Source organism: Acinonyx jubatus, chromosome E2, assembly GCF_027475565.1.
Source record: "Acinonyx jubatus isolate Ajub_Pintada_27869175 chromosome E2, VMU_Ajub_asm_v1.0, whole genome shotgun sequence".
Lineage (NCBI taxonomy): Eukaryota > Metazoa > Chordata > Mammalia > Carnivora > Felidae > Acinonyx > Acinonyx jubatus.
Genome location: NC_069396.1, coordinates 55,091,867 through 55,115,040, shown reverse-complemented (window position 1 = coordinate 55,115,040; position 23,174 = coordinate 55,091,867). Strand labels below are relative to the sequence as shown.

Below are 23,174 nucleotides of genomic sequence, written 5' to 3'. Positions count from 1 at the left end.
AGCATCCAAAATTTGAGCTGCAAGGACAGCTGAGTATCATCCTCCTCAGACCTTTTGATCTTTTGTCCTTGGTTCCCGATTTAAAATGGGTTGTGAATTAGAATTTAAATAAAAACTTAAATAAAAAAAATTTTTGTTACTAGAATGAAATGAGTTGCGGATATGACTATTGATTGTATCATGAAGTTCCAGACACTTAAGAGGTTACATGTCTGTGTGCCCTCCAGAAAAAACAATTCCCAAATCAAAACGCTTGTCATGATAGTAACCTTTGAAAACTGCCTGTGACTGATGCTGTCTCACTGACCACTGTCCTCTTCGACCCACAGATAATGTGCAAGAACTGTTATCAGGCCTGCGGACACATGGCGAGGACCAGGAGGTGTCCCCTGAAGGGCTGGGCTGGGGCCCTCGTCTCCCAGCCCTCGGCCTCCAGGGAGGAGAAGAACCTGGAACCAAGGAAGCCTCAGCAATTCCAGACCCCGGGCCTTTTGGCAAGACTGACAGAAGCAAAAAAGGCAAAGGTGAGGAATCTGGGTGGTTGAGGCCATTCTTAGAACTGGAATCCGAGGATGCTGGAATCCCGATGTCTTTTTCTTTGTTCTGCATGCACAGCCATCTCCAAGCTCAGACAGAGATTCAATAGAAATATACAAAGAGCTCAATAGTTTTCAGGGTTCCTCACTCAGGAACGCAAAATGATAAATAATAATAATATATGTATAGAATATAATAATACATAAAAATTTACCCATTGTATACGTAAATATATATCTTATGTTATAGAAATATATGAAATATATATATATATAACATATTTTTAAGGATTTTACTTTCACGTAATCTCTGCACCCAATGTGGGGCTCAAACTCATAACCCTGAGATCAAGAGTTTTATGCTCCACTGACTAAGGCAGCCAGGTCCCCCTATAACACATATATTTTAAGTTGTATAATATATGTCAATATATATGATATATATAACTTGTATGTTATATATAACAGATACATATTTAGTATATAATGTTTCGATTTCTATATATTATTATATTACATATATGTTAAATTTTGTCTTGTATATAAAATATATAAAAATATAAAATAAAATTATAAAATTTAAGGAATATGTATGCTGAAATTTCTAGTTTTGTAGTTTATTTTTATTTATTTTGAGAGATAGAGACTAAGTGGGGGAGGGGCAGAGAGAGAGGGAGACGGAATCCCAAGCAGGACCTGTGCTGCCAGCGCAGAGCCTGATTGGGGGCTGGAACTCACCAACTGTGAGATCACGACCTGAGTCTAAATCATGAGTCGGATGCTCAACCAAGTGAGCGACCCAGGCGCCCCTTGAGGTTGGATACTTCTGTATATGTGAAAGGACCATTTGCATTTCTTTTACTGTGAAATGTTTCCATAGGTCCTAGGTCTCTTTTTCCTTTTTTGAGATGTCTTGTTACTCTTCACTGAGGGTAAAACATATTTTATTTGACTGGTGTTTTTCTACAACATCCTACCAGGCTGACGCCTACCCACATATCCAGGAATAGATCTGACCTGTCAGGAAACCTGAGATGACATCCGCCCATGTGGCTCCATCCAGCCTTCCATCTAAAGACTTGATTTGAAGGGGCACCTGGGTGGCTCAGTCGGTTGAGCATCTGACTCTTGATTTCAGCTCAGGTCACGATCTCGTCGTTTTGTGAGTTCAAGCCCCATGTTGGGCTCTGTGCTGACAGTACAGAGCCTGCCTGGGATTCTCCCTCTCTTTCTCCCCTCCCCCACTTGCATTCTCTCTGTGTCTCTCAAACTTAAAAAATAAAAAAAGACTTGAACTGAATTCTCTCTTAGCTCATGAACCAGCCTTAGGATGGGAGGTGGACTTATTGATGCACCCCATGCTGCACCCAAGCACTTTGGCCAGGACCCCAATTTCACTGCCATGCTGGCAGTCACAGTGTGCACAAGGTTTGCAGTGCCCAGCAGGAATGGTCCAAGTAAGAAAAATAGAGGGGCTCCTGGGTGGCTCAATCAGGTAAGCTTTGGACTCTTGATTTCAGCTCAGGTCATTATCCCGGGGTGATGAGATCAAGCCCCACACTGGGCTCCATGCTGAGCATGGAGCCTGCTTAAGATCCTCTTCTCCCAATCTCTCCTTCTGCCCCTACCCCATTTGCATGTGCTCTCTCTCTCAAAAAAAAAAAAAGAAAAAGAAAAAGAAAAGAAAAATAGAAGCAAAACTATTGGCATCCTCCCACAATATGGAAGGGATTCTAATATCTTAAGCAAGCACCATGAAGACAATGAGTGTTTTTCCCTCCCAGTTTTATTGAGATACAATTGACATGTAACATTGTGCAAGTTTAAGATATACAACGTGACAATTTGATACACATATATATTGCAAAATGAATACCACAACAGGGGTAGTTAAGACCTTTATCTCATTACGTAATTCTTTTTTTGGTGTATTGGGAATGTTTAAAATCTATTCTCTTAGCAACTTCCAAGTATATAACACAGTATTGTTAGCTATAGTCACCATGCTGTACATTAGAACCCCAGAAACTTATTCATCTTATAACTGGAAGCTTGTACCCTTTGACTACCATCTCCCCATCTCCCCTGGCACCCATCCCTGTCAATGACCATTCTATTGTCTAGGAGTTTGGTTTTATTTATATTCCACATACAAACTATGTCATATATGCATCTTTGTCTATCTGACTCATCTTGCTTAGCAGAATGCCCTCGAGAGCCATCTGTGTTGTTGCAAATGGTAGGATTTCCTTCTTTTGTGTTGCTGGATAATGTTCCATTGTATATGGATACACCACATTTTCTTTATCCATTGAAGTGAATTTCAGTAAAGTGGAAGCCTCCCCTTACTTCCTCACCTTAGACATTTGAGGGTGCTCCTCCCAAATCTCCCTCATTCCAACATGGCCAACTGGCATCCTCACACTTTAAAGAAAAACCTACCTTCTACAAATTCATGCCAGTTTATCCCAGATGGCATGTATTTGGGGTTTTTTCCTTTTTCAAAATTTTTAACTGAAGTAGAGTTGACACATAATATCATATTAGTTTCAGGTGTACAACGTAGTGATTTGACAACTATGTACATTATGATATGCTCACCATGATAAGTATGGTCACCTTCTGTCGCCTCACACAGTTGTTACTGTATTATTGACTATATTCCCTATGCTGTAACTCTCCATCCTCATGGATTATTTATTTTATCACTGAAAGTGTGTGCCTCTTAGTCCCCTTCATTTCTTTCATCTATCCCTCTACACCCTCCCCACTGGCAACCACCAGTTCATTCTCTGTGTTTGTGAGTATGTGTCTCTTTTGTTGTTGTTGTTCATTCATTCATTTCTTTTGATTTTTAGATTCCACAAATAAGTGAAATCATATGGTATTTGTCCTTCTCTCTCTGACTTATTTCATGGAACATAATAAACTCTAGGTCTATTCATGTTGTCACAAATGACATGATTTCATTCTTGTTTATGGTTGAGTAATATTCCATCATGTATATATATATATATATATATATATATATATCCCATTTTTATCTATTGATGGACACCCAGAATGCTTCCGTACCTTAGCTATTGTAAATAATGCTGTAAACAGCAGCATTGTGTGTATCTTTTCAAATTAGTGTTTTAATTTTCCTCGGGCATATACTCAAAAGTAGAATTACTGGGTTGTATTATATTTCTGGTTTTAATACTTTGTGGAAATCTCCATACTGTTTACCGGTGGCCACTAAAGTGGCTGCACTAACTGACATTTCTACCAATAATGCACAAGGGCTCCCTTTTCTCTATATCCTTGCCAACACTTGTTATTTCTTATATCTTTGATACTAGCCACTCTAACTGGTGTGAGATGGTATCTCATTGTGGTTTTGATTTGCATTTCCCTGACGATTAGTGACATGAAACATCTTTTCATGTGTCTGTTGGCCATGTGAGTGTCTTTTTTGGAAACATGTCGATTCAGGTCCTATGTCCATTTTTTTTTAACCTTTATTTTTTTGAGACAGAGAGAGACAGAACATGAACAGGGGAAGGAGACACAGAATCTGAAACAGGCTCCAGGCTCTGAGCTGTCAGCACAGAGCCCGACGCGGGGCTCGAACTCACAGTCTGTGAGTTTGTTGACCTGAGCCGAAGTCGGACACTCAACCGACTGAGCCACCCAGGCGCCCCCCATGTCCATTTTTAAAAAAAGTTTTCTTATGTTTATTTATTTTTGAGAGAGAGAGCGACAGAGTGAGAGTAGGGGAGGGGGAGAGAGAGGGAGACACAGAATCTGAAGTAGGCTCCAGGCTCTGAGCTGTCAGCACAGAGCCTGATGTGGGGCTTGAATTCACACACTCTGAGATCATGACCTGAGCTAAAGTCAAACACTTAACCAACTGAGCCACCCAGATGCCACTCCTCTGTTCATTTTAAAATCAGATTATTATTATTTTTTGGTTGAGCTGTGTGAGCTCCTTATATATTTTGAACATTAACCTCTTACCCCTTATTAGATATATCATTTGCAAATATCTTCTCCCATTCAGTAGGTTGCCTGATGTGTTTTTTAAAATTGCCACCCACTCACTTTTTTCATCAGTGACAACAGGTTTTTGTGCTCTCCTTTGTCCCAACCCAGGTCCCTTTGTCCATTTCTATGTTAAATGCCTTAAATGTGCTAATATCCCTCCATGTCATCATATTTTAAAGATTACTGTCTCCCTAAGGTTTAAACTACAAATTTTATAACTTAGTCCAAATGTTCCTAACTGAACCTGAATTGGCACTCCACCATCACCCCATCCTACTTCATTATTACTTGAGAACATTCTTTTCTTCACTTTCTTGAATGGCCGTCTCACATGTTAACTTCTCTTGCAACTTTTCCAACAATTCCAAGCGTAGTTAATTTCTGGATATACTTAGTATGTCAAATTAAAAATTACAACACTCAAATACTCCCTCACAATCTCTAGATTGTTTCAGGAACATTTTTTAATTGCACAGATTCCAAACTATTTCACTGGAAGTGTGAACAAAACTTCAGTTACATAAGTATTTTCATAATAATTGCATTAATATTTCATTTACATTTACTATTACCACTGATTGGTTTTTATTGGGACAGATGCTCATTCTGGCTTGCCGACCACTCTCCTGGGGTGTGATTGTTGCGTCATTATGCTGGCAGCTCGGGGAATGAATGAAGTAACCACTGTACACTGTGCAAAAACGTACAATTTACGCGTTTGTTATCACTTTCGTGGATGTTGTGTTCCTCAGCCAGGGAAGGTAGAACCTGGACACACAGGAGTTACAGTTCATGAGAACAAAGGGGCAGGCAGTTGGGAAACATCCACTGATCAAGGCAGAGACGTTCACCAGCAACCAGCTGGGATTATCGAAAAGAGCCATAAAGACTTGGCAGATGGAGGAGAGGGAGTAGAAACACACAAAGGTGCTCACCAGGACGAGGATGCTCTGGGTGGCTCTGGACTCAGGAGAGGATCTGGGGGAGACATTAGTGCTGTGAATGTGCTGGACCCTCTGCCTGTGCCTGTGCAGGATGAAGACCATGTGGCCACTGGCCCAGACCATGATCCCCAAACATAACACATCAGGGAATGATAACAACGCTGCATGTAGCAATTGTGTGATTTTGTTATTAGTTGTCCCCGAACAGTATTGCAAATCCTTTCTCATTGAGATGCTCACGTTGTTCCGTTTGCCAGTCACATGGATAGGGCAAATGATATTTACCAGCATGTAGACGGTCCAGCACAGGAATATAGAGAAGTCAATGTACTTGAGAGCTTTCCTTTTAAGTTTTGTCCCCCTGGCGTTCTGGGGGCTGATTGTGATGGCCTGGAAGGCACTCAAGAGGCAGGTGCTGCCTATGGACACACCCCTGCCTATTCTGTGAAGATAGAAAAGAAGTTTGCATCCAAAATCACCTGGAAAATTGTTCCACCCGAAAGCTGCCATCATCTGGGGGACTCCTTTACAGAGGAGGGATAAGGAGTTGGCTGCAACCAGGTGTTTGACAATCAAATCTGTGGGCCTCAACCTGCACCCAGTGAAAGAGAGGAAGATATAATAGTAAAGAAGAGAGAAATTCCCCAAGATTCCGACCACGGTTTGGGTTAAGAAGATCACTCCTATGACCAAATCCCTGGAGGCCATTCTGCCGGTTTCCAGTCACTGAGATTTATCTTCAGAACCAGAGGATCCTGCATGGGAATACGAGGTGTGGGCATCATGCGTCTTGTCAACTAAAATCCAATATTCTCCACTTATCATTAGTTTCTCCTTCGAAATGGTGTTGAGAAAACCAGATATCCATATGTAAAAGGGTGAAATTGGACCCCTATCTTTGACCATACACAACAAATCAACTCAAACTGGATGAAAGACTTAAACATAAGATGTGAAACTGTAAAACCCCTTCAGGAAAACATAGGGGAAAATCTTCTTGGCATTGGTCTTGGCAACGATTTCCTGGATCTGATAGCAACAGCAGAGGCAGCAAAACCAAAAAAACACAAGTGGGATTATATAAAACTAAAAAGCTTCTGCAGAGCAAAGGAAATAATCACTAAAGTGAAAAGGCAGTCTATGGAATGGGACAAAATACTTGCAAAGCATTCATCTGGCAAGGGTTTAATATACAAAACATAAGAATCTCCAACAACTCAATAGAAGAAACCACCAAATAACCCAATTAAGAAATGGGCAACTTTAGGAATAGACATGTCTCCAAAGAACATATGAATGATCAAGTATATGAAAAGGTGGTCGACTCTACTTATCATCAGGGAAATGCAGATCAAATCCACAATGAGATGTTATCTCACATCTGTTAGAATGACTAGTATCTTCCAAGCCCCAAAGATAACAAGTGTTGGTAAGGGATGTGGAAAAATTGGAGTCCTTATACACTACTGGTAGAAATGTAGAATATTGCAGCCACCATGGAAAAGTATAGAAGCTCCTCAAAAAAAATGTGATAGAACTATCTCATCATCCAGAAATCCCACTTCTTGGTATATATCCAAAAGAATTGAAACCAAGGTCTCAAAGAGGTACCTGCATGCCCACATTCATTACAGCGTCATTCACAATAGCCAAGTTATGGAAGCAATTGAAATGCCCATTGACTATGAATGGATGAGGAAAGTGGAGTATATACATACAATGAGATATTATCTAAGCTTCAAAAAGAAGGAACTCCTACTTGGATGAACATAGAAGACGTTATGCTAAGTGAAATAAGTGAATCACAGAAGGAAAAATATGGTATGGTTTCACCTACATGCGGAATCTAAAATAGTCAAACCCATAGAAGCAGAGCATAGAACAGTGGTTGCCAGGGGCTGGAGGGAGGGGGAATGGGGAATTGTTGTTCAATGTGTGTAAAGTTTCAGTTATACAAGATGAGTGAGTTGTAGAGATCTGTTGTACAGTATGGTGACTATAGTTAGTAGTACAGTATTGTGCACTGTCAATTATGAAAAGAGCCTATACTTTAAGTGAAGTGCTCTGACCAAACACACACACACACACACACACACACACACACACACAGGAACACAAGGAATGTTTTGGAAGTGCTGGATATTTTAGTACCTTGATTGCGGTGATGGCATCAAAGAGGTAAGCAGATTTCCAAACTCATCAAAATATATACATTAAATATGTGCGATTTTTGGCATGTCAATTGTATATCAATAAAGGTTAACAAGAGAAATATTAATTTTTAAAGAGATTTTCAAGAGTTGAGTATATAACCTTTCTTTAAAATTTGTTTAATCAGTTTTGAGAGAGAGTGAGCATTGGGATATCCAAAGCAGGCTCCGTGCTGACAGCAGCAAACCCATTGTAGGGCTTACATTCAAGAACCATGAGATCGCAACCTGAGCTGAAGTCAGATGTGCAACTGACTCAGCCCCCCAGGCGCCCCAAGAGTTTAAAGCAAATGACAATGTACGAGCCATTGCTATGAGGTTCATACATGTTGTAACTTACTTTTTAAACAAAACTCTGAGTCATCACTACTATCCCTTTCATTTTAAAGACAAGGAGAATACAGACAGGATAGGTGATTTGTCTAAATTCATACCGTACTTGGGGCAAAGTGTGGACTTGAATCTGGCTGAGTTGTTTGCAGAGACAGTGCATCTAACGGCTATGCTATGCTAAGTAAGCTAGACAGCTGTGTTCTTTGAAAAATCTATATATAGAGTTTTGGTTTCAGCTTTGCCTTTTTATTTCAGCTTGATAGTATGTTACTTTATAATTTTTGTTATAATAACTTTCACGATGTGTAAAGATTTGTTCTGTAGACCAATATCAAAATGAATAAAGCTTTAGAGATTTAATAAAATGTAGATGCACTGATTGCAGATTCGTGTTATGGGAACCTGTCCCATGACAAACTGAATTGAATGAATGCAAGCAAGAATGACTCAAGAGTAGGATGGAAACAGAAAGAAAAAACCTTTGGGGCATTTGCCTTTATGTCAAGAACAAAAGTAAGGAAACCTATCATAATCTCATGTCTTGCCCTGAAGTATGGGATGTTGAAATCTAATATGGGATAAAATAGAGTAAGGTAAAAACTGAAGTATTAGTAATTTTAGATCATATGCTTATTTATTAATACCAGGTTAGGAACTATTAACCATGAGGTAACTTCTCTGAAATATATTAAAATATGACATATGCAAAGTGTAAACTCTAATACAGGACCGTTGTGTGCTTTACAAATTGATGTTATAGAATTTACAACTGATACCAGAGAAAACACCATAGGATACATGTGAGCCTAACAGCTACTCTTTGAAACACATTATTACAGAACTGTCTTTTCCTTAAATGCTATTTTCAATAGCTTCCAGAAGAAAACAGTCTCACCGTAATCCACAGACCATGATATTTTCAGCAGAGATACTACTGTCTCCATTAAGCACATCATACTCAGAGTTAGAGAAAACATTTCTATTCTGGCAGTTGTCATTGGGATATCCTGTTTGTTCACAAGATTGCATGATTCGTACAGATTTATTTATCCTAGTCCTTATTACAAACATGGATTACAGGCACACCTCTAGTAATGCTACAAAGTTGGTGTTTGATTCCTGTAAGGTAGGCTGAAAGCAATTGCTTTCAGAACTACAGGCCAGGGGAAAAAATGGGGCACCTGGGTGGCTCAGTTGGTTAAGGGTCCAACTTCTGTGCTCAGGTCATGATCTCACAGTGTGTGGGTTCGAGCCCCACGTCGAGCTCTGTGCTGACAGCTAAGGGTCTGGAGCCTGTTTCCGTTTCTGTTTCTGCCCCTCCCGTGCTCACCCTCTGTCTCTGTCTCTTTCTCTCAAAAATAAATAAACGTTAAAAAAAAAAAAGAACTCCGGCCCAAATTACCTGAAAAATCAGGATTCCTTTTCACTGGACAAAATACCTACAATCATTGTCATTGTGGATTACACTAAATCACACCAGGAGCCAGCAGGCATTAGGTAAAGTCTAGGACCCCATCTCTCTTTACTAACCCAGCTCATGTTTCTGTGGCTATGACACTGGATCCGTCTCAAACCCAGAATAATCCCCGTTTCGTATACGATCACTTACCCACATTTACTCCCCATAGACGTCTATACCTTATAGACTTGCTTCTCAGACTGAAATGGAAAATATTTTCCCAGAAACATCCCTCTGTGTGGATGGTGAGCTCAGTGCAAGGTCATGAGGGCTCGTGCATGTGGGAGGGAGGCAGCCACGAGACCCTGTGATATGGGGCAGTGATCGTGACCTCCCCTCCCTTCAGAATTGCAATTATCATTTCACCTTTAGTGGCCATGACAGCGCCGGCTGGGGATCTTTATAAAGATTTTATTTATAAAGAACTTGTTTTCTGAAGTTGGTAATTACCGCAACCAATTACCAATTTCCACTTAATAACTACAAAGGGACCATTGAAATGACTGGTGGAGGCTGTTTTCCATTCCTGAAGGCAGACAGGTCTCACGTGGAGGGGAGCAAAACGCAGAGGTCTGACAGGCGAGGGACTGGGAACGAGTAGGTGTCTCTCCCTAGATCTGCTTTGCTGACAAGTTCTTGCACCCAAGAGTGATTTCTTCCTAATCTTCAGACCACAGAGGTGAACTACCATTAAATTAGAAGCAAACAGTTGGTACCAGAAAAAATACCTGAGGGTTTTCAAAAGTTGAAACTCAAAGACAGGCACTCAATGCCAATTAATTTGGGAGTCTAAATTAAGCCTCAGATGGTTCCTTTTCTATGAAATAAATGCTACATATGCAACTCAAGAGCACTGGATGGTTACCACAGTCTTCCATACTTGTTTTTTGATGTATTTTCAGTAATGAGAACTGTTGCTTTTGTAACACATGAAGAAATATAAAATAGGAGTTCAGATTACCCGTTAGTTTTCTCCTACAAACAAATCTACATCTTATCCAGGCCCACTATCCAATGCCTCTCAATTTCCAAGCCTGGGATGAGAGCCATACGGTGGGCAGCCTCTAGTGCACATGCATGTGAGCACACGCACACATGCACACACCTGCATATAAATCACATACACAGTCACGTATACTCACATACTTATACACACACATATTCTCTCACCAACTCATGCCCACCCCATGTACAACCTCTCAGCCAGAATCATACACGCCTACTACGACTCACACTCACATGGACTCCCACAGTCCCACCATATCTCAAAAATTACACTCACACGCATGTATGTGTATCTAGCCGTCATATCCATGTATGCAAGAAGAGAGCAGTACATGCCCCTGTGTGAATCCACCTTTTATACTTCCCACTTTGCAACCACCCACAAGGATATCATGATGTGCAATGTATAAAAAATGATGTGAGCATTGCTACTCTAGGTTCAGGCACAAAGCGGAAAAGTTGGAGTGTTGGGGGTCTGATATTGCACGTGTCCTGGATGCCCTCCTTTCTGGCACGGGCAGAGTCTACACGGTAAATACTATATCATGCTGTGGAATTATTTTCTTGGGCCAAGTGGAAATGGGCTGTGCGGATTTGCACTCATTACACTCCTGGGTGTGCCAGGGCTCCTCGTCCACCATCACGCTTTCAGAGTCTTGAATAAAGACCACATGGAGAACTAGCCCATTTTGTCTCCACGTGGATTCTTTCAGGTTGGCGATGTTGGGGACTGAGTTCTAGGTCTGTGTGGATATGAGGCGAAGATGGGTTTTATGGGGGAAGGTTAAGGGGAGAACAGAGAAAATCATGAGAGTATTGATCCCTGAGAATTGGCAACAACTCTTGGCGAAGCTTCCGACCTTTAAATTTGTGGAAAGGATGGTATCATAACCAAGATCTCCACAGAGTGAAGGTGGACCCCTGTGATGTAGGGGTTGCATGAGGAATAAACAGAGTCAACAAAAATATATGCACGCTATGACAAGAGGGGAGGTGGAGGGTCTGCAGGACTGGAGGAGGATGGGCGAGGGGGGGTCCACTTCCTTCTTTTGGCTCCAGCTTCCATACTTGGGTCTCCTTCATGACTGCTCCATTCCTCTGTGATGCAGACCTGGGACTTCTGTCTCCACCCCCAGGTCCACCTGCAGGTCTGTCTTCTGATGACAGAAGACTGCTAAGTGTTGTCTGAGGAGACTTGTGCCTGTGGTGATGTGAAGCTGGACTCGGTGCCTCACGGATCCCGTGTGGGGTGCAGCGCCTCTTTCTTTTCCCGGCTGCCTACAGAAGAACTGGTTTTTGAAAAAAATCAGAATTTGCGTAAAACAGAATAATCGAGTAAGACAGTTGTCCTCTCGGCGGCCAGCATTTTCCTTTTCCCACTTAGAATCAATTATACTGCAGTGAGGAGACAACGGAAGAGGGGGAATCTCAGGAAAGATTAGAACATCGTCCTTCTAAGAAGCAGTGTGAGCAGGGCTGAAGTTTCCATGAGAACGGGGATACGTAGGGCTTCTGTCCCAAACTCCCGATCTACCTCTGCATAGCCCAGCGCTCAAGGACAAAATCCAAACAGTGTTTCCACTTCAGTTCAAGGTTAAAGAGAGTCCAGGCATTCCCACTGTCAATTTGTATGGACATAAAATTCTGAAGGGAAACATTTTCTGAAATGAAACACATTTGGCAAGACTCAAGAGAAGACTTCTTAATTTACCCCAAGACAAAAGGAAAGGGTTGCAAGAACCGCTTCAGTTGATATGAGCGATCTGATGGGTTCAATAAGTAACTTTTTGGGAAAATAATACTTATTTTAATTAAAAAATTTTAAATTCTTTTTGAGAAAGAGACAGAGAACGTCGGTGCTCTCACATAAGTGGGGGAGGGGCACTGGGGGAGGGAGAGAGAGAATCCCACGGAGCCCATCATGGGGCTCAGTCTCACCAACCGTGAGATCATGATCTGAACTGAAATCAAGAGTCAGATGCTTAACTGACTGAGCCACTCACGCTCCCTGGGAGAATAATATTCTTTAATTTAGTCTTAGATACTGATGGAAAGAAAGAGGGTAACGTGAGAGTTGTTAAACTATCATCAGTACAATATTTTTGAGGAACAAAAAAAATACAGGCATGGAAGCAACACAGATTGTCTGTCTGTCTATCCAGCACCTGTCCACCTATCTTAAATTTTTTTTAACGTTTATTTATTTTTGAGACAGAGAGAGACAGAGCATGAACAGGGGAGGAGCAGAGAGAGAGGGAGACACAGAATCTGAAACAGGCTCCAGGCTCTGAGCTGTAAGCACAGAGCCTGACGCGGGGCTCGAACTCACGGACCGTGAGATCATGACCTGAGCCGAAGTCGGACGCTTAACCGACCAAGCCACCCAGGTGCCCCCCCTGTCCACCTATCTAATATGCACCTATATGCATATCTAAGAGCTCTTTAAAAAAAATTTTTTTTAATGTTGTTATTTATTTTTGAGAGAGAGACAGAGCAAGTGAGAGAGGGGCAGATAGAGAGAGGGAGACACAGAATCCGAACCAGGCTCCAGGCTCTGAGCTGTCAGCACAGAGCCCGACATGGGGCTCACAGTTTGTGAGATCATGACCCGAGCCAAGTCGGACAATCAACTGACTGAGCCACCCAGGCGCCCCTAAGAGCTCATTTTTAAATCATACATAGTAAGTGTTGTGTATTTTTCAGGAGGTGCAGGGTGACTTAGAAATGCACTTTACTCCTTATAAACATAAACACTTTTGTATGCAGATAGATTTTGAGATAAACTTACTGGGGCACCTGGGTGGCTCTGTCGGTTGGGCATCCGACTTGAGCTCAGGTCATGATCTCACAGTCCGTGAGTTCAAGCCCCATGTCAGGCTCTGTGCTGACAGCTCAGAGCCTGGAGCCTGTTTCAGATTCTGTGTCTCCCTCTCTCTCTGACCCTCCCCCCGTTCATGCTCTGTCTCTCTCTGTCTCAAAAATAAATAAACGTTAAAAAAATTTTTTTTAATTTGAAATAAACTTACTGGTATATTTCTTACAAAAAAAAAGTAATGCACTTTTCAAATTTTCATGTACTCAATGATTACCTGGAGACCATGTTAAATAGCAGAACTTTATAGAAAAATGCTGGGTGGGACCAAAGCTTCTCCATTTGTGGAAGATCTCTGATGTGAATACTGCCAATCTGTGGTTCACACTCTGAGCGACAGGGAATGAAGATACTGAGGAAAGGTTTAATGAAGCACTTTGTAATCAAGAAATTTTAGAGAAATAACAGGGTGTAAAGTAGTTTTGAGAAGAGCAAAAACAAAGAATTTTACCATTTTCCATTTACTGGAAACCATTCTAAATACTTTTCACATTAGAATACATAAAACCACAAAAATAATCTGTTTTTATTTTTCGAGTGAGCCAACCTGGACTTGAATGAGAATCGAGGGAACAAAGTGGTTTTAAAAACTCACTAGGCTGGAACAGCAGAGGTAGAGAAATCAATGTTTTCAAGGTCTAAGAATATGGTGTTTGTAGAGGCAGGGAAAACACATTAATCCATCTAGGATGGGACATTTACCTGAAACCAGTCACTCCCTCCTCCTCCCCCTTCTCTTTCTCCTCCTATTCTCTGAGCTTCGCCTTCAGATGAGATTATCTTGGACATCACCCCTGCTTTTGAGAAATGGGTCATCAGTATACCCACCCCCACATCGCCCCCACATCCCCTGGCGGAAGGACTCTGAAATGCAGAAGAGCCTTCCCTTTCCCCAGTCCTAGGAGAGAGTCAGGAAGCATGTGGGTGGAGAAACCCACCTGAATGCCGACCCCACCCAGCGAAATGCCTCCCTGTGAATTCTGCTGAGTTCCACCCATCTCCTTCTGCACCCCTCCGTCCTCATAAACAAATCCTCCCGAGATCCCTTTCCATGGCAGAGCATCTCCCTCCCAGCCCAGCCAGGCCTGCTGGTTTGCAGGTCCCCTGGGGACCGGAGAGCAGCATCCTGCCTGCGCTATCCTGGAACCTGGCCCTGGCCGTGGAGTCCGGGAATGCTGGCATTCTCTGCATCTGAGCGGGGCTCTGATTCCGTGCATAAAGAAAGCCATTCTTCCCCCTTGGTTTTTGAAGCCCTGGATGCCAATGAGCTCCTTGCCTTGGGGAGACTAACCTTATCCCATCTGCAGCAAGATGCAGAAGGAATCAGCCAGTGCGTTGGCATATGCGTAACTATTTTTTAAACATGAGATTTTATTCTTTGGGGCAATTTGTGGCTCAGACGATACTGAGCAGAGGTTCAGAGATCTCCGATAGAGCCCCGCCCCCATGCAGGCACAACCCCTCCCACTGGCAACATGTGTGTAAACATTTTCAGCATTGTGTATAGTGTTAAAATTGCCTAGTTATAGGTTTATCTTTTAAAAATCCCTGGGAATGGCAAAGACCAAATTATAGTGTATTGTATCAGACACAGACATATGAGATACAATGAAAGTGCTGAGGGTGTAAACACTCAATAACTCAATAAACATTTCTTCCAATAAAACGTCCTTTCCCATCCTGGGTGAGCCGGCTAAAACCAGCTCACACACAAAGATAAGCTCACACTCAATTAGGTTAAGCTGATTAGTGGTGGAAGGGGATTTCCTGGGATTCCTGAGCTGTATAAAAGCCCAGCAGAAGACCTGACCTTCTCAGTCATCCCGGAAACCCTTCTGGGTCCAGTAGTATTGGACCAGCGTCTACGTTATCTGAGTGGCCACTGACAGACACAAAATCACAGGTTCGTTTCCATGACTATTTGGGGCCTCCCTTTACCCCTCACAGAAATAGGAGGAAACAAGGGGAGAGGGCCATTTTAGGTGTTGAAGTAAGGATTCCTTAACTAATTGAATTTTTTTGTTTTTTAAAAACTTTTTGTAATGTTTATTTATTTTTGAGACAGAGAGAGACAGAGCATGAGTGGGGGAGGGGCAGAGAGAGAGGGAGACACACAATCTGAAGCAGGCTCCAGGCTCTGAGCTGTCAGCACAGAGCCAGACACAGGGCTCGAACTCATGAGCTGTGAGATCATGACCTGAACCGAAGTCGGACGCTCAACCGACTGAGCCACCCAGGCGCCCCTTAACTAATGGAATTTTTAGCACAGAGCCTGATTAAAAAATTATTTCAAAAATGTTAATTTTTAGACAAATGTTAACTTTTATTATTTTATTTTATTTAAGAGAGAGAGAAAGAGAGAGAGTGATGGGGGGAGGGGGGGAGAGAGAGAGAGAGAGAGAGAGAGAGAGAATCTTAAGCAGGTTTCATGTTCAGCAAGGAGCCAGACATGGCTTTATCCCAGAACCCTGGCTTTATCCCAGAACCCTGAGATCATGACCTGAGCACAAACATAGTCGGTTGTTCAACTAACTGAGCCTCCCAGATGGCCCTTTTTTATTTTTAAAGTTTATTTAAAGTTTTGAGAGAGAGAGAGAGGGAGGGAGCAAGAGGGAGAGAGAGCATGAGCAGGGGAGGGTCAGAGAGAGAAGGAGAAAGATAATCCCAAGCAGGATTCGTGCTGCCAGTGAGGAGCCTGACTTGGGGCTTAATCTGAAGAATCGTGAGATCATGACTTGAGCAGAAATCTAGGGTCAGACCCTTAACCAGGAGCCCCAAGGAAATGTTAACTTTTAGATCATTGCAGAGAATGATCACCCAGACCCAGGGTTTTTAAAACTGTGAGTGATTTAGTAATTTATCTTTTATGCCAGTGTATTCATGAGAACTTGTTTGAAAGCTGGTTGAAATTCGGAACCCTGATCCTGAACCTGTAAATAAAACAGCAGTACCTGAGCTATGAAGCTCCCAGTCGAATGGAGAAGCAAGAATTACTCTACCTTCATTTGTACTTGGGAAAGGCTTCCTCCTTACTCAGTTTTGGCCATTTGAAATGTGAAAAGGATAGGGGTGGCTGGGTGGCTCGGTCGGCTGAGCATCTGACTTCGGCTGAGGTCACGATCTCAGGGATCTCAGAGTTCATGAGTTTGTGCCCCGCATCGGGGTTGCTGCTGTCAACACAGAGTCTGCTTCAGATCCTCTGTCCCCCTCTCTCTGCCCCTCCCTCGCTGGTACTCTTTCTCTCAAAAATAAATAAACGTTTTTTAAAAATGTGAAAAGGGGGTCAGGTGTTCCAGCCCCATGTTGGACACAGAGTTTACTTAAATAAAATAAAAATTGAAAAGGAACAGATACTTTATTCTAGGTTTTCAAATACGTTTCCCTGAGATTAGATCCAGATTCCCTGACCCCTTTCCTTCCTGTTTCTATGGGAAAATGGTCTTTTTTTTTAAGTTTATGTATTTATTTTGAGAGAGAGAGAAAGAGAATCTCAACAGGCTCCACAGTCTCAGTGCAGAGCCCATTTCGGGGCTCAAACTCATCAACCGTGAGGTCGTGACCTTAGTCAAAATCAAGAGTCGGAAGTTTAATCGACTGAGCCACCCACATGCCCCTGGTCTTTTTTTCCCCCCTGATATAATCTATTATGATAAATTTCATTGTCTTTTTATTATGACAGTCAGTGATAATGTATTCTATTGCTGTTTTTGAAGATACATTTTCCGAATACGCTCCATTTTCCCATTAGATTTTATTTACTTGTTTATTTATTTATGGGAAACTCTATACCCAATGTGGGGCTTAAATTCACCACCTCAATTTCAAGAATTGCATGCTCCACCATCTGAGCCAGCCAAGCACTCCTAATCCCATTTAGGTTTTGATTCATCAATTTCATTTCTTTCTTCCTTTTGTAATCTTTTGTTTTCCTTGCTCCAATTTCTTTTGTTTTCCCGCTCCAATTTCTCAAGATGAAAACTTCCTATAAATTTTATGTTTGTATATAATATGCGTGTTTAGACTAAGGAATTTACCCCTAAACCACGTTTTGCCCTGCTCCTAAGTTTTGGCATAAACTGTTTTATCTTTTTTCTCTTTTTTATAATTTCCATTTGAATTTCATTTTTGATTTTAAGGAATCTGATTTCAGAAATTGCTGGAAATATATTGCATAGTTTGAAAATAGTTCATCTGATAAAGAAGTTAAATAATGTAGTTATATTTAATTTTGTTCAGTTATGCCAGAGGGGAACTAGAGAATGTAAAATATCCGGTTTTCTTACATTTTGAATTTTCTCTTTGAAACCAATTATGGGATCACCTTTTTCCAAGCGTTTTATGGTGTATTATAGAAGGTCTCTAAATATGGAATCTGCATTTCATGTATATATAAAACATGTTAAGTCTAGTGGAGAAGTTTAGAAAAAATGTATCATCTTATTTCTCATTCATTGGTACTATGTTACTAGTAGAAGGATATGCACGTGTAGTTGGAACAAAAGGTGAAAGGGGAGATGGTGGGCAGAGAGGTAGGAGCTGGCTGCATTGCGCATGGGGGGGTGCAGGGGTGTGCAGCGTTCAGCGGTTTCATTTTCTATCCCGCACAGGGCAACAGAGTCCCTGGGACTGACCAACCCCGATGGACCCCAACAGGCTTTCCATGGAACAGGGGAAAGAGTTCTTAAAGCAGCTTGGAATTCCGCAGAGAGATGTAAGTGTGGGAGAGGTTGGGCAGGTGACATGTGGAGGAAGGAGGTGGCCTCCCAGTCTAGCGCTGAGGCAGCTTCCCCTCCCATGACTGTGACCATGGGTGAAAGCCCGTGATTAGCGATGTGGGTATTTGCCAGCTGGCCAATTACAGGGATGTGCAGTGATCAGAGGGCAGGGTAGAGGAATCTCAGTTCCCGCCTGGGACCGCCAGCATTCCCTGAGCACAGGGCTCCCCCGCGTGGAGGTCGTGGGCAAACTCACTGTTGAACCAGAGGAAAGAGCCTTTACTCTCTGATTAACACTGAGCTGAAGAACTCACAGAATTGGGAGCTGTTTTATTATCTTCTCATATCTCAAGGCTTCCTCCTCCGTGCAGAACTGATTGTATCTTGGTTCTCTTTACTCTCTGTCAGATTGACTCGATGACAGAGAAATGGGTCGTTGATGCCGCCGTGGAGGTTCTGCTACGGTTCCCACTGATGCCGGGAGAGGATCCAGGTGCCCGGTGTGTCTCCAGTAAGAAATGTCAGCCTTCAGTGGACCGGCTCACGGCTTCACAAAGACGCAAAGACCAAGAGGAGAGGTGGGACAAATGTCAGGAGTGACGTGGGTAGAGCCTGGGGGAAAATCCCCTCCGGGCGCAGGTGTGGGCTGTAGGCTTCTGCTCAGACCAAGGTGGGGGGGGGTGAGGAAGGGGCTTCTGACTTGTGTGTCCCTCACCGTCGCACAGGCTTTTCTCTGTGAGCTTGCACGTGGATGTGAGCTGGCACGGGCGTCCACAGGTTGCGTGTCCCCGTGTGACTTTGTGCATGCCTCTGTTGAGAACTGGCATGTGGTTACGGGGGTCACGTACGACATTTCACAGGTGTTCATCAGTGTCACATCAAATCTCTGCAAACCTTTGTCAGAGGAAATGGCAGGTTTTCTCAGGAAGATGTTGTTCTATGAAAATTGTGAGTTTTCTGGAAATGTGTAGGGGGGAAAACTCAATAGTGTTGGCCTGCTTATTGGTTTTGATAAATATGGGTGAATGCTTTAAGCTTGGAGGAAGCAGTTGGACAAAAACCCAGCACACAGGCCTGAGCGACACTGAGGTTTTCGGGGAGGACCTGTACAGACATTCATGGCTGCCAATCTCATTTCACCATGTTTATTCCAAGTGGCCTTTTCTCAGGCAGTGTCCTATTCTGGGAGTACGTCATGATGGAAAACAGGTCACAAAATGGCACACAATGGGACCTCAGTTCATGAGAAGACCCCATCACTGGGGGGTCACTCAGTGATCAGCGAGTCCCCCACCCATTCCATGCAGAGAGGTAAAAGGCTATGAGGGACTTCTGTCTCCGTGTCTACATCTTTTTTTTTTTTTCTTTGCTTGTGAATAGGAAATCCAACAATCAGGTCCTGAGGAAGAATGACCAGAGGCCCGAGGACATGAGGCAGATGGCACGTCATTACATACACCAGCGGCCCATAAGACTCCCCATGACTCAGAACCTGAAGAAGCTCCAGAAGGGACCGGTGGGGCAGAGGAATCCCCCACCAGAAGAGGAGAATACCAGGGTAAGCGGAGGCGTGGATGTTTCAAGAACCAGAGGAGCGGCATGGACCCCAAAGAGTGGGTTTCAACAGAAACCTGTGTGCCTCTGTCCTCCGGGATTCTTGCTTATCCAAGGCTGGCCGGGTTTGTGAGGGCCTCAGCTGGCAGATGGGCCCATTCGGATCCTCTGAGGAGCAAACTGACTCCCTATTTAGCGTCACGTTCAGCTTGGTGGCTGTGCCACACTCAAATCCACTTCATAGTCATGACCTTTAGCCACGCAATTCCTTCCTCTCTGGTCACTTTCTGTGAAATGGGCCCTGGGCAGGACCATAGCCTCTCGGATTTCCTGGCCAGGGGCCCTGGGTCTATGTCCTTCCCCCCACTCAACTCCAAATACCTGGCCTGTTAACCTTTCATTTCTGCCCTGATTTCCGCGGGCTCACGGAGGACCCTCTCCCTCCCTCCACAGGTGAAATGCAAGAACTGTGGAGCCTTTGGGCACCTGGCCAGCAGCAGAAGGTGCCCCATGAAGTGCTGGGGTGGGGCCCTTGCCCCCCAGCCCTTGGGCTCCAGTAAGAATGAAAACCTGGAACCCAGGAGGCCTCAGGACTGCCACACCCCAGGGTCCTTCCACACGACTGGCAGCGGGAAGGACCCAGGACAGAGGTGAGGACTCGCGCGGTCAGAATGATTGGGGCAACGGAGCCCCGAGGACGGGGAGCCCCTCCCCCTGCTGTCCCCGTGCAGCTGTGTCAGGCACGGACCAGGAGAGAAGTAGGCAAGCGGTGCCCGGGGTTGACCTCAGAGCTCCCTCGAGCCCTCGGGACTTCCAAGGAGTCGGGCCGGGAATATCTATCTTGGGGTGTTGCACGCGGCAGAGGCGCAGGGGGTCTAAGTGAGAGTATTTCATGCCGAAGCCACGGCGGGGAAGGGGACGCTTCCTGGAAGCGGGGGCTGCGCTGAGGTCCCGGAAGGAGCTGCCTTGGCAAAGTCCACAGGGGCTTCGGGGCCTCCGTCGCCCCTAAACCAGGCCGACGACTGGGCTCCGGGGTCTTCTTGGTTCGCAGTCAGTGGTGGCGACCGGGGTCGGGCGCATCCGACAGTTCCCGCGGTTTGTTCCGCAGGCAAGAAGGGCGGAAAGAGAAAGACCTGCCCCGGAAATTACCCGGGAGACCCCAGCGGAAGCCGCAGAGCGCCTGCAGGGAAGCCGCGGACTCGGGCGCCCACCTGCGGGTGAGTCTTGCTCGCTCCTGCTTCTGAGCTCTGTCTCCATCAGTGACTTGCTGGGGGGTGCAGGGCCATGTTCACTTCCGGGCTGGGCTGTAGGAGCCGCACAGGCGTCCTAGGAGTTTTCAAATCCCAGCTTCTTTATTTTCAAAATGTTTTTTTTCCCCGATTTTGTGCAAGTCAGCCAGCAAACGCTGGTGGGGGCATTTCTGTGCACAGGTGAAGGGTTCTGTCGGATGCCTTCTGTGATCCTATGTCAAGACGAGGCCTCTTTTATTTATTTTTATCTTTTTCATAATTCAGACTTTTAAAAAAGGTATGTATTTATTTCCTTATTTATTTATTTTGAGACAAAGAGAGAGAGCAAACATGAGTGGGGAAGGGGCAAAGAGAGAGAGAGCGAGAGACAGAGAATCCCAAGCAGGTTCTGCACCACAAGTGCAGAGCCGAAGGCGGGGCTTGAACCCATGAACCGGGAGATCGTGACCTGAGCTGAAGTTGGCCGCGTGACGGACTGAGCCACCCAGGCGCCCAAGATGAGGCTTCTTTTACACTTTTGTAAATACCCAAATTACCCTTGAAAAGGATGGTTGCCATTTATACTCTGCACATTGTGTGTTCCCTGGATCTTAACAACAAAGACAAGGGAAGTTTCAATTGTCATATCTGATAAGCAGCAAAAACCAGATGGGCCTTGTAATTGTTTCCCCCCACCACCTCTGAGGAGCGGATCTCTGCAAAGGTGCAGTGACTACGAGCACGGCGTTTTCGGTGACACTTAGTGTTGCATGAGTTGTCTGTTTAAATTGGGTTGCTCCTTTTTTTCTCCCTGACGTAGAGAGAATCCCAACTTGTCCTGACTCCTGAGGTGTCTAATATGAGGTGCCTTCTCCCACAGCGCCCCACCAGGCCGTTGCCCGTCCAAACCAATACGAAGCCATCTGTCCTGGGCCCTGTCCCCACGGGTCAGCCACCTGCTAGGACAGCTGACATGCGGTCGTCCTGCCCTACACGGCCCCTCTATAAAGCCCCTGAAGTGCGTGCTTGTGAACCAGCCCAAAGATGCGGGGCGGACTTGCCCTGCGAAGATCCAAAGAGCTCCTGCCGGGACCAGGCTCTCATTTCCAAGTCGACAGCCGGCTGGCCTCAGGTTTCCTCCCGTGATGTTCCCCCGTCGGCCAGGAAGACACTGGCCCTGGGTCCTGTGTGTCACCGCCAGGCACAAGCCAAGCATCCTCCTGTGGACTCAAAGCCCCGCCCACAGCCTGCCACGGGAACACATGGCCAGAGCTCCAAAGTCAGCATCCAGGCACAGGGGAAGAGGTCTCCCCAGGTCCCCATGCAGCCTTCCCAGAACCCTCCAAAGAAAGCAAGATTCAACTTCTTCTAACCCCCCCCCCCAGGTGGGTCTCAGTGACCTGGTCTGGGGGTTGTCCCGGTCTCAGCTTCCCCCAGTATCCAAACAGATACCTCAAGTGACCGGGAAGATACCAGTCCTAATGCCCAGTCTTGAACGCCAGGCTCCACCTGACTCACCTGGTCTGAGCCCTGTTCAGACCTGTGCTGTCCCCTAACCCTGACCACCCAGGCATGTTCCAGGCCAGCAGGGGCGAGGATGGGACATGAGATGGGACAGGGCGTGGGCAGAGCTCCAGGTTTTCCACTGTTCCTGTCTCCCTCTGGAGAAGTCTCCACCCGCTGGTCAGAGCCCTCCCATCTCAGAGGCCTTGGAGAGACAGGTTCCCGGTGTTCCACTGAGAGGACCTCCTGGTCTCTTCCCCTGCTGAGAATGACTGAGTGTGGCCAATGTCCCACCCTGGAAGTGGCTGAAAGGTGGGAAAAGAGGCAGGAACAGCTGTGTCCCGTGAGTCGGCATTTCCGCCGGTGGTGCCTGTGCACCTGCTGGGGCTCCAGGTGACACTGTGGGTCACCGGACAGACAGCACCTTTACATTTTGTACATTTAAGTCATGGTGGGAAGGGAGCGTATGAAATTGTCATGGGTAGTCCTTTGTAAATCAGATGTTATTTAAGAAACTGAGTCAACAAGGGGAAGCTATGTTGTACCCTAACATGAATAGAAAGCTATTAATTCATCTGTGTGGGTGGGTAAATGACTAGTATTTGGGTAACTGGGGAAAAGGCCTCTCTGTGATGGTGGAGAAGGCCTGAACCGTCCGGAAGAGTGCCCTCTCCTGGTTATCGAGATTTTGACTTTGAAGGAATTTCAGTGGAAATTCTCGTTGCCTTGGGGAAATGGGAATATTCTTTTAACCTTGCACATTTTGTTATTAAAAATGGTTGCAA

The 23,174-nt window shown here is 44.6% G+C and overlaps 2 protein-coding genes and 1 long non-coding RNA gene across 3 annotated transcripts in view; 2 read left to right on the top strand and 1 right to left on the bottom strand.

Annotated features, from left to right (window-relative positions):
* LOC106972991 (zinc finger protein 677-like) overlaps nucleotides 1-23,174 on the top strand; it is a 433,591-nt gene that overhangs the window by 253,578 nt on the left and 156,839 nt on the right. The gene's annotated exons all lie outside the window — the stretch shown is intronic.
* On the bottom strand, nucleotides 5,133-6,508 carry LOC106974904 (vomeronasal type-1 receptor 4-like). The gene has a single exon (XM_015072198.3). It carries the CDS (start codon nucleotides 6,215-6,217, stop codon nucleotides 5,276-5,278), a length of 942 nt encoding a protein of 313 aa, XP_014927684.1. The 5' UTR covers nucleotides 6,218-6,508; the 3' UTR covers nucleotides 5,133-5,275.
* On the top strand, nucleotides 18,110-22,300 carry LOC113597109 (uncharacterized). Its single transcript, XR_008293794.1, has 3 exons — nucleotides 18,110-19,661; nucleotides 20,111-20,874; nucleotides 21,767-22,300. It is a non-coding gene; the product is annotated as an uncharacterized LOC113597109 (long non-coding RNA).